The sequence below is a fragment of the Lipotes vexillifer genome, unplaced genomic scaffold (genome assembly GCF_000442215.2).
Source record: "Lipotes vexillifer unplaced genomic scaffold, Lipotes_vexillifer_v1.1 scaffold1002, whole genome shotgun sequence".
Lineage (NCBI taxonomy): Eukaryota > Metazoa > Chordata > Mammalia > Artiodactyla > Lipotidae > Lipotes > Lipotes vexillifer.
Genome location: NW_006796766.1, coordinates 599,204 through 612,379, shown reverse-complemented (window position 1 = coordinate 612,379; position 13,176 = coordinate 599,204). Strand labels below are relative to the sequence as shown.

General features: G+C 49.4%; 1 protein-coding gene across 4 annotated transcripts in view; it reads right to left on the bottom strand.

Annotated features, from left to right (window-relative positions):
- Positions 1–13,176, bottom strand: part of ATXN7L1 (ataxin 7 like 1) — a 245,187-nt gene that overhangs the window by 27,292 nt on the left and 204,719 nt on the right. For all 4 annotated transcript variants that reach the window (XM_007468976.1, XM_007468978.1, XM_007468977.1 and 1 more), the window contains 3 exons: positions 9,580–9,863; positions 6,359–6,441; positions 5,239–5,495 (listed from right to left, as the gene is read on the bottom strand). In XM_007468976.1, coding sequence (XP_007469038.1) covers positions 5,239–5,495; positions 6,359–6,441; positions 9,580–9,863 — 624 coding nt within the window. The remainder of the gene's footprint in view (positions 1–5,238; positions 5,496–6,358; positions 6,442–9,579; positions 9,864–13,176) is intronic.

The window sequence follows — 13,176 nt, the reverse complement described above, 5'->3', positions numbered from 1 at the left end:
GGAAATACTTCTCAATCCAGTTGTATACTCAGAGAGATGATCAATTAAGTGTGAGGGTAGAATAAAAACATTTTCAGGTGTATAAGGATTCTAAAAATTGACCTCCCATGTCCCTTTTCACAGGAAGCTAATGGAGAAGATACTCCATCAAATAAAGGAGCAAAACCAAGAGAGAAGGTGGCAATGGGATCCAGGAAACAGGTGCTCCAACACAGAGACGGTCAACGGAGTTCCAGGATGGTAAGAACTACTGTTTTTCACTCTAACCCTTTTAGTACTATTTAGTTTTTGAACTATGTGTCTCTACTATGTTGATTTACAAAAAAGAAGTTTCGTTAAGAAAAAAAAAATTTAGAAGAGTTGAAACACTCAATAGTACGTTCCAGTCGCCAGACAAAAGAGCGGAGACGAGGGGAGGAGAATCGTGGAGAGTAAAGCTGAGCGTGAAACCTGCGAGCTGCAGGGCTTCCCTGGTGGCGCAGTGGTTGGGAGTCCGCCTGCCGATGCAGGGGACACGGGTTCGTGCCCCGGTCCGGGAGGATCCCACGTGCCGCGGAGCGGCTGGGCCCGTGGGCCATGGCCGCTGGGCCTGCGCGTCCGGAGTCTGTGCTCCGCAACGGGAGAGGCCACAGCAGTGAGAGGCCCGCGTACCGCAAAAAAAAAAACAAAAAAAACCCTGCGAGCTGCAGAGCAGAATCAGCTCTGAGAACCAAGACAGAAACATGAAGGAAGGACGCCGGGCACATGTGCGCATGTGCACAACGGGAAGGAGCTCTGGATCTCCTCGTCTTTAGACTTGTGTCACTCAGGACGTGGGCACCCTCCTGGTGATGACGGAACGGCGGATGCTTTCAAGACCTCCTCCCAGCTCTGATCACTGCCCTCCAGGGTGGAACCCGGAGGGATGGAGTGAGCTGGGACCAGCTTGCGTCTCAAAAAAGCCAAGGCTTGGAGAGGATGATGGGGAATTGGGCAGCTGGCCAAGAGAAAGTGTGGGAAATGTCTCGCAAGTGTTAAGCTGCTGTCCAACCTTTCTTCCTCAGCACTACATAACCCCTCACCCCTCCACTTACCAGTCTGGTCTAAAGACAGTGCATGTGATGATGGTCCCTGTCCAGTTACACCCAGAGAAACTTAAAGTCCCCTAACCCCCGCCACTTTGAGAAAGCACGAGCAAAACAACTGACCTTAACTGAGTCCTTACTGCAGGTAGGCACGTCACATACCTTTTCTCATTGGAGCTACCCACTGCCTTAGGTGCGCATAACTATGACCTACATTTCTCAGATGAGGACATTGGTTGCCAAGCTAATAAAAAGTGGAAATGAGACTGGGCTCTGCCTGCTTGACTTCAAAGGCCCCCCTGTTGAGAAATGAGTAGGAAAAGCCCAGGGACAAACATAAGTCAAGAAGAGAAATGGCTTCCACTTTGGCGATTACACTATGTAATGAGGTAGCTTTCACTCCAGACTCACCTCTGCCCTTTTTCAGGTATCCCGGACCTTCTGCGTCTTTCCCTGCCACCCTTGTCAGTCTTAGATTCATTGGCATTTGCCATTTTATACTTTAAGGGGAGATGTGTGAGCATCTATGAGACAGAGGGGAATGTGCCCAGATCTTGGCAGCACTGACCTCCACAGCTGACCCTTCCTCCCTCTGCTGCCCCCCTTCCCCGAACCCCCGTGCCTTTCCAACAGAGTCCTGATGGCTTTGGTTGGCCTGGTCATTCATAGCCCTTGGGCTCTGTGGGGCAAATAATGTGTTTCCTTAGAGGTGGGGGCAAAGAAACAGAGCATACTGGTATGTTATCCAAGGGGCCCCAGGTTGAAGGACAGAGGCCAGGTGAATGGAAATCAGGTAGCACTGAGGCTCCCACTGCTTTCCCATTGACTACCACTGCCCCCTACTACCAGCTACCATGTACTGAGTGCTTATGATGAGCTTGGTATTTTATCTCACTTAATTCTCCTTAGCTCTGTTTGACAGTTGAGCAATTTGAGGCCAGAGAGGTTGAGAGACATGGCTACGTTCACCTAGTTAGCAGACAAGGAGTTGAGCCTTGCACTTCCAATTCTGTTCCAACCCTTGCTAGCTAACTTTCACTTTTCCAATCCTAGACCCAAGTCCCTCTTTTAGGAACCCCTGACAAGGATGGGTTGCAACACAAAAATATGGCAACTGGAATATTTTCAAGGTTACCAAAATGATATTTAAGATATAAATTCACACGCTGTTAGCATTTCCTACAAGAGAAATTCACGACTGGGAAGGGATAACCATAATTCCATTCATGTGTGACAATTTTTTTTTGGCCAATTATAGATAATGAGTGTGACTGAAACATCTATTATATTTACATCATTAATATGAGGGAAATAACTGCTTTAAGTCTTATGTGGGTATGTTTACTTCTGATCATGCTTTTTCTTTTCTTTCTTTTTTTTTTTTTTGGCGGTATGCAAAAAAAAGGCCACTGTTGGGGCCTCTCCCGTTGCGGAGCACAGGCTCCGGACGCACCGGCTCAGCGGCCATGGCTCACGGGCCCAGCCGCTCCGCGGCACGTGGGATCCTCCCAGACCGGCATGTGGGATCTTCCCAAACCGGGGCACGAACCCGCGTCCCCTGCATCAGCAGGCGGACTCTCAACCACTGCGCCACCAGGGAAGCCCTGATCATGCTTTTTCGATCTCTGATGGCATGGGGTCTCGTGTGAACCTAAAACAACTGAAAAAGGACGTTATTTCCCACTAACTGTGGAACAGAGTTCACCCCTGAGTTTTCTGGTGCCTTGAAAGCGTCCTCAAAAATTATTCTCTTACCAACATTTGTAACGTGCTCCTTGGCCTCCCCTTTTCCTTTAGAGACATTCTTTTCTGCCGATTAACCTCACCCTCTCTCTTTCTTCTATTTCCCTAAAAGAACATAAACACCTGGCATTTCTCTATTGACAAACATTCCCCTGAAAATTAAACCAAAAAAGGAAAAGAAAGAAGCAGCTCTTAAGGCTCCACTGTTGCCTGTTTCATTTTTTAACGGCTGCCCCCAGCTTCTCTGTTAAGCCAGGTACCACTGCTTGGGTGCGAGTGCCTGCATCAGTCAAAATCGATGGAGAAATGTATAATAAAAGAGTTTTCAAACTGGGGTTCCCTGGAGTCCTTGGGGAAGCTGAGGTGATCCCTTGGATGGGCTGGGGGACAGTGGGTTCTGGGTACACGTGCGATGAGAGCAGGGCTGAGCGGGCTTCAGGCGGAGGCAGGTCTGCTTTTATATCGGGTACCATGTAAGGTTCTGTGGGGACAAAAAAGTCCCATCGCCACCAAGAAGTTTGAAAGCTACTGTATATAGAACTGAAGCCCCTTCCAGAAGTTTGGAGCAGAACTGTGTCCCCAAGGGTAATATCCTTCACCAACATCTGGCATTACAGTGAGAAATTATAAAACGATCTTGGAAAATGAGGGGTGGCAAGGACAGTGGAATCGGATGACGACAATGGTTATGATGATGGAGATGTGTGGGTGGTGACTCCATCTGACTCCATCTGACTCCATCCCCCCAGATGCCTGAGGCTGAGCTTGGTGATTCCAAGGGAGGGGCTCCAGCTGCCAAACTGGTCAGGCTTGCACCAAAGTGTAAGGCATGAGAGATCCTGGTAGGTCAGTAACAACTGTCATCAAATATTTGCTTTTGCTTTAAAAATAAATTCCTTCCCCTTCTTTTGTAACTATATTCTCTCTCTCTCTTTTTTTTTGTAACTATATTCTCTTAATGCCTACTTGCTGATTGGACAATTACTCTTTGAGACTCACAGTGTGTGCATTAAAAATCATCAGAGGGGACTTCCCTGGTGGCGCAGTTGTTAAGAATCCGCCTGCCAATGCAGGGGACACGGGTTCGAGCCCTGGTCCAGGAAGATCCTACATGCTGCAGAGCAACTAAGCCCGTGCACCACAACTACTGAGCCTGTGCTCTAGAGCCCGCGAGCCACAACTACTGAGCCTGCGTGCCACAACTACTGAAGCCCGTGCGCCTAGAGCCCGTGCTCCGCAACAAGAGAAGCCACTGCAATGAGACGCCCGTGCACCGCAACAAAGAGTAGCCCCCGCTCGTTGCAACCAGAGAAAGCCCGTGTACAGCAAAGAAGGCCCAACACAGCCAAAAAAACCAAAAATCATCAGAGGATACTAATATCTGCACTTATATTGTGTTATTACTGTTTCCTTTTTATGATGCTATGGATATTCGAGTCTCATCTCCTAAACTCCAAATTCTTGAAAAGCAGGATCTAGTTTCATTCATCTCTGTGCCCCTGCCTGAGAGTACCTAACACAGTACCTTGCTTATGGAGCAAGCACTCAATAAATATTTTTGAATGAGGGTTACCTGTCCTATCACCTGGAAATCGGTCTGTGGCTCATTATGGCACTCCACTGCCTGTCAAAACACACATACATGGATTTTCAACCCACGTGGAATTTTTTTCTCCCTCCCTCTTTTTTTTGGCCATGCTGCGTGGCATGTGGGATCTTAGCTCCCCAAGCAGGGATCGAACCCGTGCCCCCTGCAGTGGCAGCTTGGAATCCTAACCACTGGACTGCCAGGGAATTCCCCCAGGTGGGTTTTGTTTTCTATTCTTTCCTTTCTGTCCAGGACGACCAAATAAAACCTCAAAGAGGTGGCTCAGCTTTCTTGGTATGGAGGGAAATGTAAGGACAGACAGCCCTGTCACAGCAATTTTCCCTTTACCCTGACCATTGGAGAGTTGTGGAAAAAATTCACAAAATATCATGGCAAGTGGGCTCCTAAGCTGTGCTGACTACCCATCCCCCCAGGCTTCCCCCACTCTCTGCTCCAGGAATCTTCAACTAATCTAAAAACTCAGGTGACCAGGAAGTTGCCTGGTGGTTGAGTGTCATCCTTTCAGCTATTTATTTCTAGCTGACTCTTACTCCGTGAAAACACATCCTGTCGGATATAGGTCTGCTATGGAGGATGACAATCACGGCAACGATGACCATGGTGAGGATGACAACGGTGACAGCAGTAACATCCACTGAACGCTACGTGGCAGGCACTGGGCTGAGCCCCTCATGCCCATTCTCTCCTTTCAACTTCACAACCACCTCCCCAGGTAGGACGATAACGACTCCCATTTCACACGTGATCCGACCACATACGACCCAGCCAGGCAGGGTCACTTGACCACGGACTCAAGGCTTCTATCGCCCAGGTGCGACTTACCTAGGAAGCACAGAGTTAGGTGGCCTGGATTTTGCAGGGGATGCGACTTTAGGTTCTGGGCCCAAGCTCCCTGAAGATCCCGGCAGCGAGTCCTGCGCTGGCCCGGATGGGTTTGGAAGTGCTTCCCTTGCCGAAGTCAGGAGATGCTCTTTATCTTTAACTTCTTTTTCCCGGGACTTGGCTTTGTGTTCCGCCAGAAGGAGGTCAAATTGCTTTTTCCGGCCTGGGACTGCCCTCCGATGGCTTAGTGAGTGAGTCTGAGGAGAAGAGAGACGGAAAGCACAGCCTCTTTGATCAGCACATAAACCTGCTTCCCCAGGCCCTCCATTTCAGAAACAGCAATTCATGGGAATTTAGAGGTGCTTGAAAAGTCAACTTCAAGGCAACAGCTCCTGTTCTGTGGCTGGGAAGAGGCAGAGACCACACAAAACGCAACCGTGCCCTACGCTCCTGGCGTTAAGAAGCCAAAGCTTCCTCCAAAAAATGGCATAAGATGACGAGCTTCAGCGCAGAACCCATGAGAACCTCTCTGATGAAAGGCAACGGTGAGGGCGTGCTGGAGTTAATCCAGGTGCAGGTGGGAGGCTTGCTTTGGCCCAGACACACAGAGCCACCAAGCAGAGAGGGCCACAGCCTCCTTCCCAAGAGGCACTGGCAGTTCAGTATGAAATACGGGGCTGGGGGCCACCCACTGGCGGCCGCCTTGGGTCAGCTGTCCCCTGGCCACCCCGCTGTGGCTGGAGCAGGGGCACGGCGGCTCGTCCTCCCCTCCGGGGCTGCCTTTCAGGGCGCTGCCACCGCCGCCGCGCTGCTCCTGCATACATTAAAACGTAGCAGGGTTTAGAACCGCCTGTGAGTGCCTATAAATACAATTTACTGTCTGGCCTCACAAGTAACAGGGGAAGCCTATTTTTTTTTTTTTTTTTCCCTTCTTAAAAAGCCAGCCAGCTTGAGGCAGGCGCTCTGCTACCATGGAAGAGAAGAAAGCATTTCCCTTACAAAGAACAGCTGGGGGTCATGTCGAGGCTCCACACCCTGCCGTGTGCAGAGAGTGGCATGCAAACATTTCGACAAAGGCCCCAGCGAGAGCAGGAAGTATTTTTTATGGAAAGAGAAATACCTTGCAGGTGAGGGATCTTGTGCAAGGTTTCTTTGTCTCGGGATCCAATACTCCACAGTGTTTATTTGGGTCAAATTCTCTCTCTGGTTTAAGAAACAAACAAAAAATATAAGAAAAAAGGAGACTAAATAGGATTTGGCATTAAGACCACATTTTTAAAAAAATGCACATTTGCACCAACAAGTGAGACATTGTCAGGCAATCTGGTTTTTTTTGGTTTGTTTTTTTTTTCCAACCGGCTGCTAAAATGCTTCCAGAACCGCTGGGGGAAGATGGCGCTCCCCTCTGAACCCAAGAATTCCCAAGTCCAGCGGGAGGCGGTAGGGATCGGAATGCACAAGGGAATGGGGGGTGGGGGGGTGGGCAGCGGAGGGAAAGGAGCCAGTTGCTCTCACACTTTCACTCCGGTACCTTTGGGCAGAGGTGGCTGCAGACCAGGGAGAACCACCTGAGGCCCAAGGGCCACTTTTTTCCCCGGGGTAGCTCCAAGAATACATCACCCACCCCTTCTTGCCCGGCCTCCCTAATAGTTTTAGCCATTTAAGTGGGAGATTATTCCTCGACATGTCAGTGTGACCTGCCTCTCTCAACGCTTTGCAAAGTCCTCGGCACGAGGCTTTCCAACGCAGCCTTGCTGGCTAGAAAAATCATTTCCCGGATTCAGGAACATATAGGCAGGGGCAGGGGCAGGTATGGGCTTTACACTGGGGCTGAACCTGAAGGTGCAGAGAGGGCAGGGCCTGTTAGTGTCACAGTCGCTCTGCCCCTGGACTGAGGCCTGATGCTCCAGATGGGAATAAGCCAGGTCCCTCGGGGACCTGCTGAGGGAGGCGGGCTTTCCCCAGATCCTGCCTTCCCGCTGGACTCCTGACGGCTCATGTTGGGGTTACTTCTAAGGAATCTGCTCTTTTTACGCCCATTCTGGACCCTTCACCCCTTCTGGATTACAAGAATGCTCTCCTCTCCTGGAGAACGAGGGGATGTGCGGCAATAAGGACCCTGCAGGCTTCAAAGTTCCACCTCTTGATGACCTGTGCCATTTCTGGAAGGCACCCAACGAACACCTAAGTCCTGCAGGGCAGGAATGACATAGCTCTTCTGAGCATCCAGGGAGACGGGCAGCAGCATTGGCGGCTGGGTGGATGGGTGCGCGGGGGGTGTACATATACTTGGTGGAACGTCTCCGTAAGGGCCTCCAATGGCTGCGAGCTAAACAGAGGTTACCTGAACTTGGTGGAGTAAAAGCTCTGACCATAATAAACGAATGCATCCTATTTTTAAAAGAAGGTTTGGGAGCTGTGGGGAGGTTGCGACAGTGGTGATGATGACGTTTGCAATAAAACCGTTCTCATATCCAAGACAGATTTCCTGGTTGACTATCAAAATGCATCCTGCCTCTTTCTTTTGCTTTTGCCTTCTTTCTCTAAGCTTCATTTTTAAGAAAAGAAAACTGCTAGGCCTGGAGATGTTCGCTTCCTACGAGCCCTCTCTGCCCACCGAGGAGGGTCTGGGTGCCAGGCTGAAGGCCGCCTGGTGTTAAGTTCTTTCCCTTGGGCCTGGCGGAGTCAGACCCGTGCCCAGATCCACACCGGCACTCGTGCTGGCCTGGAACTGAGCAGGTTGTTTGGCTCGGGGTAGGAGCTGGCTGCCAAATGTGAAAGTGAGAGAGAAATAGCAAAAGACCCAATGAGACAAAACCACCAACAAAATGCAAAATCCCCAAACACACAAAAAATGCCCGACCAGCTTCCGACTAAGGTGCCGGCTGGAAGCCATGGTCACACTTCTGCCAGGAGGAAGAAGCCGGCCTCACTGCGCCCAGCCAGGCCTATTGGATTGCCCCCTCTGCAGAGTGAAGATGAACTTTCCCTGCAGGGAGACAGCCAGGAGCGGGGGGCTCCGTCCACACAGTGAGGCCCCCGCCCTCAAGAGAGCGCCGGGCTCTCTGCCTTTCTTTCTGGACAGCGGGTGGAAAGGACATGGAGAGATTTTCAGGGTAAAATAACTGTGTCATTTGAATACTTTGGGCCTGAGGTACTTTTAAGAAGTAAACTTTTTAAAAGTGACAGATGTAAGATAAGAGAAACTGAAACACAGATAAACACAAAGTACAAAATGAAAATGACCCACAATTCTCGGGGCGCTTAGGAATTATGCTCATACCAGAGGACATAGCTTCACTCTCACAGGGCAGCTTACCCTGTACGGTGGACCCATGAACAACGTGGGTTTGAACTGTGCAGGTCCACTTACACGCGGATCTTTCGCAATAGCACATACTGTAGTTCTACATGATTGGAGGTTGGCTGAATCCGCAAATACAGAGGAACTGCAGATACGGAGGGCCAACTAGAGATTATACAGGGATTTTTGACCGCGTGGAGGGTTGGCACCCCTAATCCCTGCGCTGTTCAAGGGTCAACTGTATTTTGTTTTTTCTGGTTGACATTTGATAAATGCCCAGAGTGTGTGAGAAGTTATAAAGTTTATAGCTTTTCTTGGTCTTTTAGAGAAAGTAAAACTGCCGGATTTCCTTCTACAACAATCCCAAAGCAACTATCACCCACCTGGGGGCCCCTAAGCGCAACCATTGTCTTAAGGACTGGCCGTGTGCACCTTTCTGGGTACCCTGAGGTACTCAGGCAACCAAGTAGATCAGAGAGAGACCCTTCAACGCCCCATCTGCTGTGCCAGTCCAAGCGCTCCCAGATGGCAATTCCAATCTGCTTATGTGGGAAAGGCAGGTGCAGCCCCAGACCACAGAATCAACCTGGAAACCAACGAGACCAAAGGATGGAGATGGGCAGACAACACCAAGGCGACTGTCCCAAGCCTGCCCTGAGCTACTGGGAGATATCACGGTGGATTGCCCGACTCTGCTTTCCGGAACCCAGGGGCAGTTCGGCCTGTCAGTGTGAGGACAAGACCCTCCGAATCCACAGACTGCTGAGGGGTTGCAGAGCCTCCTGCCTTGGGGTCACTAAGGTAACTGCTGCTCAGGGCTGAGCTGATCGAGGTACCGCATCTGGCCCGGGATTAAGAGAACCAGTTCTCCCCTGTATTTTTAGGGGCGGGGGAGGTTCCTGTTTGCAGGTAAACTCCGTGTCTCCCTTAAAACGAAACAGACCTGCTTAATGATAAGAAAGCATCACTCCCTCGCTCTGGACGCAACTCAACTGCAATCTGATCACGAGCCAGACTCGAAGGACACAGACACGTACCTGAAAGTCTCCTGTAAGGCTTGTTGTTGTTTTTGGTGCCATTTTGGTGTTTCTTGTCTATGGTGGCAGACAAAATTCCTTTGCCATTTAAGATCTTCTCTGGGGAAGGTGGCACTGACTTGGACATCAAGACCGGCTTAATGACAGGTGGGGTGGAGACGGCAGAGGATGAGGTGGAGCAGAAAGTGACCGCAGTAGTGGTTGCAGAGTTCATTTTGACATTGGCACCATCTGCCTTCACTAGGTTAGGAATTTTCTCTAAACTGACTACGGGAACCGGAACACTGAAAAATAAATGAACAAACACACACAATTGCCTTCTTTGATTCATCTGGTCTGCTGAGAAGATATGCCTGCTTATCATTATCAGGACACTTCCTTATCACTTATTTATACTCCTCCTATAGGAGAGCAGCAGGATTCCAGTTCTGACGGGAGGGAGACGCACGCCTTGGAAAGGACCAATAGCGGGTGTGAGGCTGGCACAGCGCCAGGGATGGCATCAGAACTGATTACCTCCTGGACCGGTTGTTCCCCGTAGATCCTGCAGCTCCCCCTTTCTCAGTCCCTTTAGTCGGCAGTCTCCGAGACAGCACCTTGGGCAGAACAAGGCGCCTGCTGTGAAGCTCAGGAAGCGATGCTGTCTGTCCACGAAGGCCGTTGTGCCACGGAGCCGTGTGCTGAATCACGCCCCCTCCCCCCCACTGCTGCTCGGCTGGTCTCCCACCCAGGCGATCGGGCCTGACATCTGTTTAGCTCGGAGCTCATACAACACGGAGGCATGGCTGCGGGCCAGCATGCCACGCTATACACTGTCAGAGGACTTTTGGATCACTCATATCCCAGGGATGGGCTCAAATTGAGTGAGCCGCCATGGAACATTATCTAATATTCCATTTTAGGCAGCTGGTTATGTAAATAGGCAATTCTCAAGGCTGGCAGGTGAGAGGATGAATTTTAAGAAGACAGAGCACAAAGGTGTATGTGTTTGCTCTTCAGAGTCTGTCACCTTAGCCCCACTTCCCTGCCATTTCTCCTGTAACGGATATGCATTTGATTTCTGTGCATTTCATGCTGGATGACCCTGTGCCTGGGGGGCGGTGGAGAACTCTGTCTTGGGGTCTGAAAAGATGAGATAAGATGAAAAAGCTTTGTTTTGGTTCCTGAACTAGATTCCCTTTCCTCCTTGCAGGGGGGCAGAATGTGAACAACTTCAGGCCCCCAAGTCATTTCTGAGCTGAGAGTGAAGCCAACTTAGCTATCTGAATGCCCAATGGGCTAGAAGAGGGCTTAGACATGCCTGCAGACAATGGAGGACATGAAAGACAGGCTGGTTTTGCAGGTGAGGAGTCTTATCTGCCCACATGGCTGGCTGGCTCTCCCTTCCCTAAGATTCATTCACAGATCATTTCTTTGATCAAATTTGTTCATGAAATTATTTCAGCAACCCCTCAGCCCCTGCCCCTTTGCTGACTTTAGAACAGGATCCCACATGTTATTTATAGGCCTTTGCCAGTGAGAAGGGCACTCAGGAGTGGAGCACAATGCTCCCAGACTTGAGACTTCACCCCAGGACCATGTGCTTTCTTGGCCCGGGGAAGCGTGGGGTGGGACTTCAAGTCCCACGTGAGGGGAAACTGGAACAGTGGTTTTTAGTTAGACACCAAGTCACTGACAGTTCAGCCTTTGATGAGTGTTTCAATCACCGAGATATAGCTGCACTGCTGCTACTTTCTAGTTAATGGCAATTCTCAAAGCACTCCCCTATCGCTAAAGAAGAGCACAAGAAGCCCTTGAAAAGTCAGCACACTGAGAAGCTGCAAAGATATTACCTGGTGAAATTAGTGCTGCATTCCTGATTTCTTCCAAATGGTAAAAAATGCAAAGCCATGGGATATGGAATTCATCCAGGCTCATTCCTTCACTCAATTTTAAAAGACACAAATTATAGAAACCAGAGTGGCAAAGAGATATTTGTACACTTTGTTCATAGCATTATTTACAGTGGCCAAAAGGTGGAAGCAACCTAAATGTCCACTGATAGATAAATGGATAAACAAAATGTGGTGTATATATATACAATGGAATATTATTCAGCCTTAAAAAGGAAGGAAGTTCTGACACATGGATAAACACTGAGGACATTATGTTAAGTGAAATAGGCAAGTCAGAAAAAGGTGAATACTGTATGATTCCACTTGTATGAGGCACCTAGAGTGGTCAAGTTCATAGAGACAGAAAGGAGAATGGTGGTTGCAGGGGAGTATCCAGTTTAGCGATACTGTTTAGCGGATATTGAGTTGCCGTTTTGCAAAAAGCTGAAGAGTCCTGGAGATCGGCTGCACAACAATGTGAATGTACTTAATACTCCTAAACTGTACTTTAAACATGGTTAACGTGGGAAATTTTGTTACGTGGATTTTACTATAGTTAAAAAAAACATTTTAATGTACAAACCAAAAAAAAAAAAAAAAAAATCCCACAAATTACAAACTCATGTAACTTAAATTATACTTCAATATCCTGACTTTAAAAATGCATAAGAGCCTGCTTAAAAAGCTCATGTTGATTTATCTGTCACTCTTGTTTTGACCTGCAGACTTTTATTTCTTTAGAAAAAAGTTAAACTTCAAGTGCTGATGTGAACACGTGGACTAGTAGCCAGGTGAGAAGATTCTCTAGCACGTGTGTGGCCTCCCCTCATATAGTTCCTTGCGAAGCCAAGTGAGCTCAGGAAAGGAAATTAGGACCTTCACGCTCCAGATCCAGCTCTTGTCCCATGAGCCGGTCTGAGTTGCATGCTGAGTACTCATGAGCTTAGCAGACAGAGATATGATGTTGGGATAGAATGATCCAGAGCAATTAGACCAACTGAAACAAATTTAAAAACCGGGTCAAGTGGTCCTCGGATGCTCACAGTACAGCCTGCGTTTCTGCCCTGAAGTCACGGTCCAACTCCAGCAAGCCCCTTAAGGCAGCTACGAGAGCACAGGTGCAGCAGGTCCAGCAGCTGGAACAGTGCCACGTGACTCACCTCTTTGATGGTGATGCTTCTTCCTGACTGTGTGTTAGTGACTGAGCTTGAGCCAAGCCGGCGAATACGTGTGACTGACTGATCTCCTAATTTGGGATTTTCTCCACTACTTGAGCCTGCTCCACTCACAGCCTCTACTGCCAACGCTTCCGTGACTGCAGCTGGACTTCAATCCCAGTGCCCAGAGACAGGGTGTGGGACTGAAGTGCATCAGAAACAAGAAGGGAAGGCTGACGTGTGGTCCTCTTGGATTGGCATGGGGGCTGTTAAGGAAAGAATGTTTCAAAGGGCTCCAAAGACCAGGTGAGGGGCGGAGCCACGGAGTAAAAAAAACACCCCTGAAGCCAGGTAAGCAGCCACTTGGCAGTGGGAGGAGAAGCAAGGTTGAGTTGCTGGGGTGGGGATTCTAAGGGTGTCCACTAGCTAAGGGAGAAGGGCTGCAGACAGACAGGAGGACAGACTGCGGACCATCTCTGATCCTTTTTTCTTTCTTTTTTTTTTTTTTTGCGGTACGCGGGCCTCTCACTGCTGTGGCCTCTCCCGCTGCGGAGCACAGGCTCCGG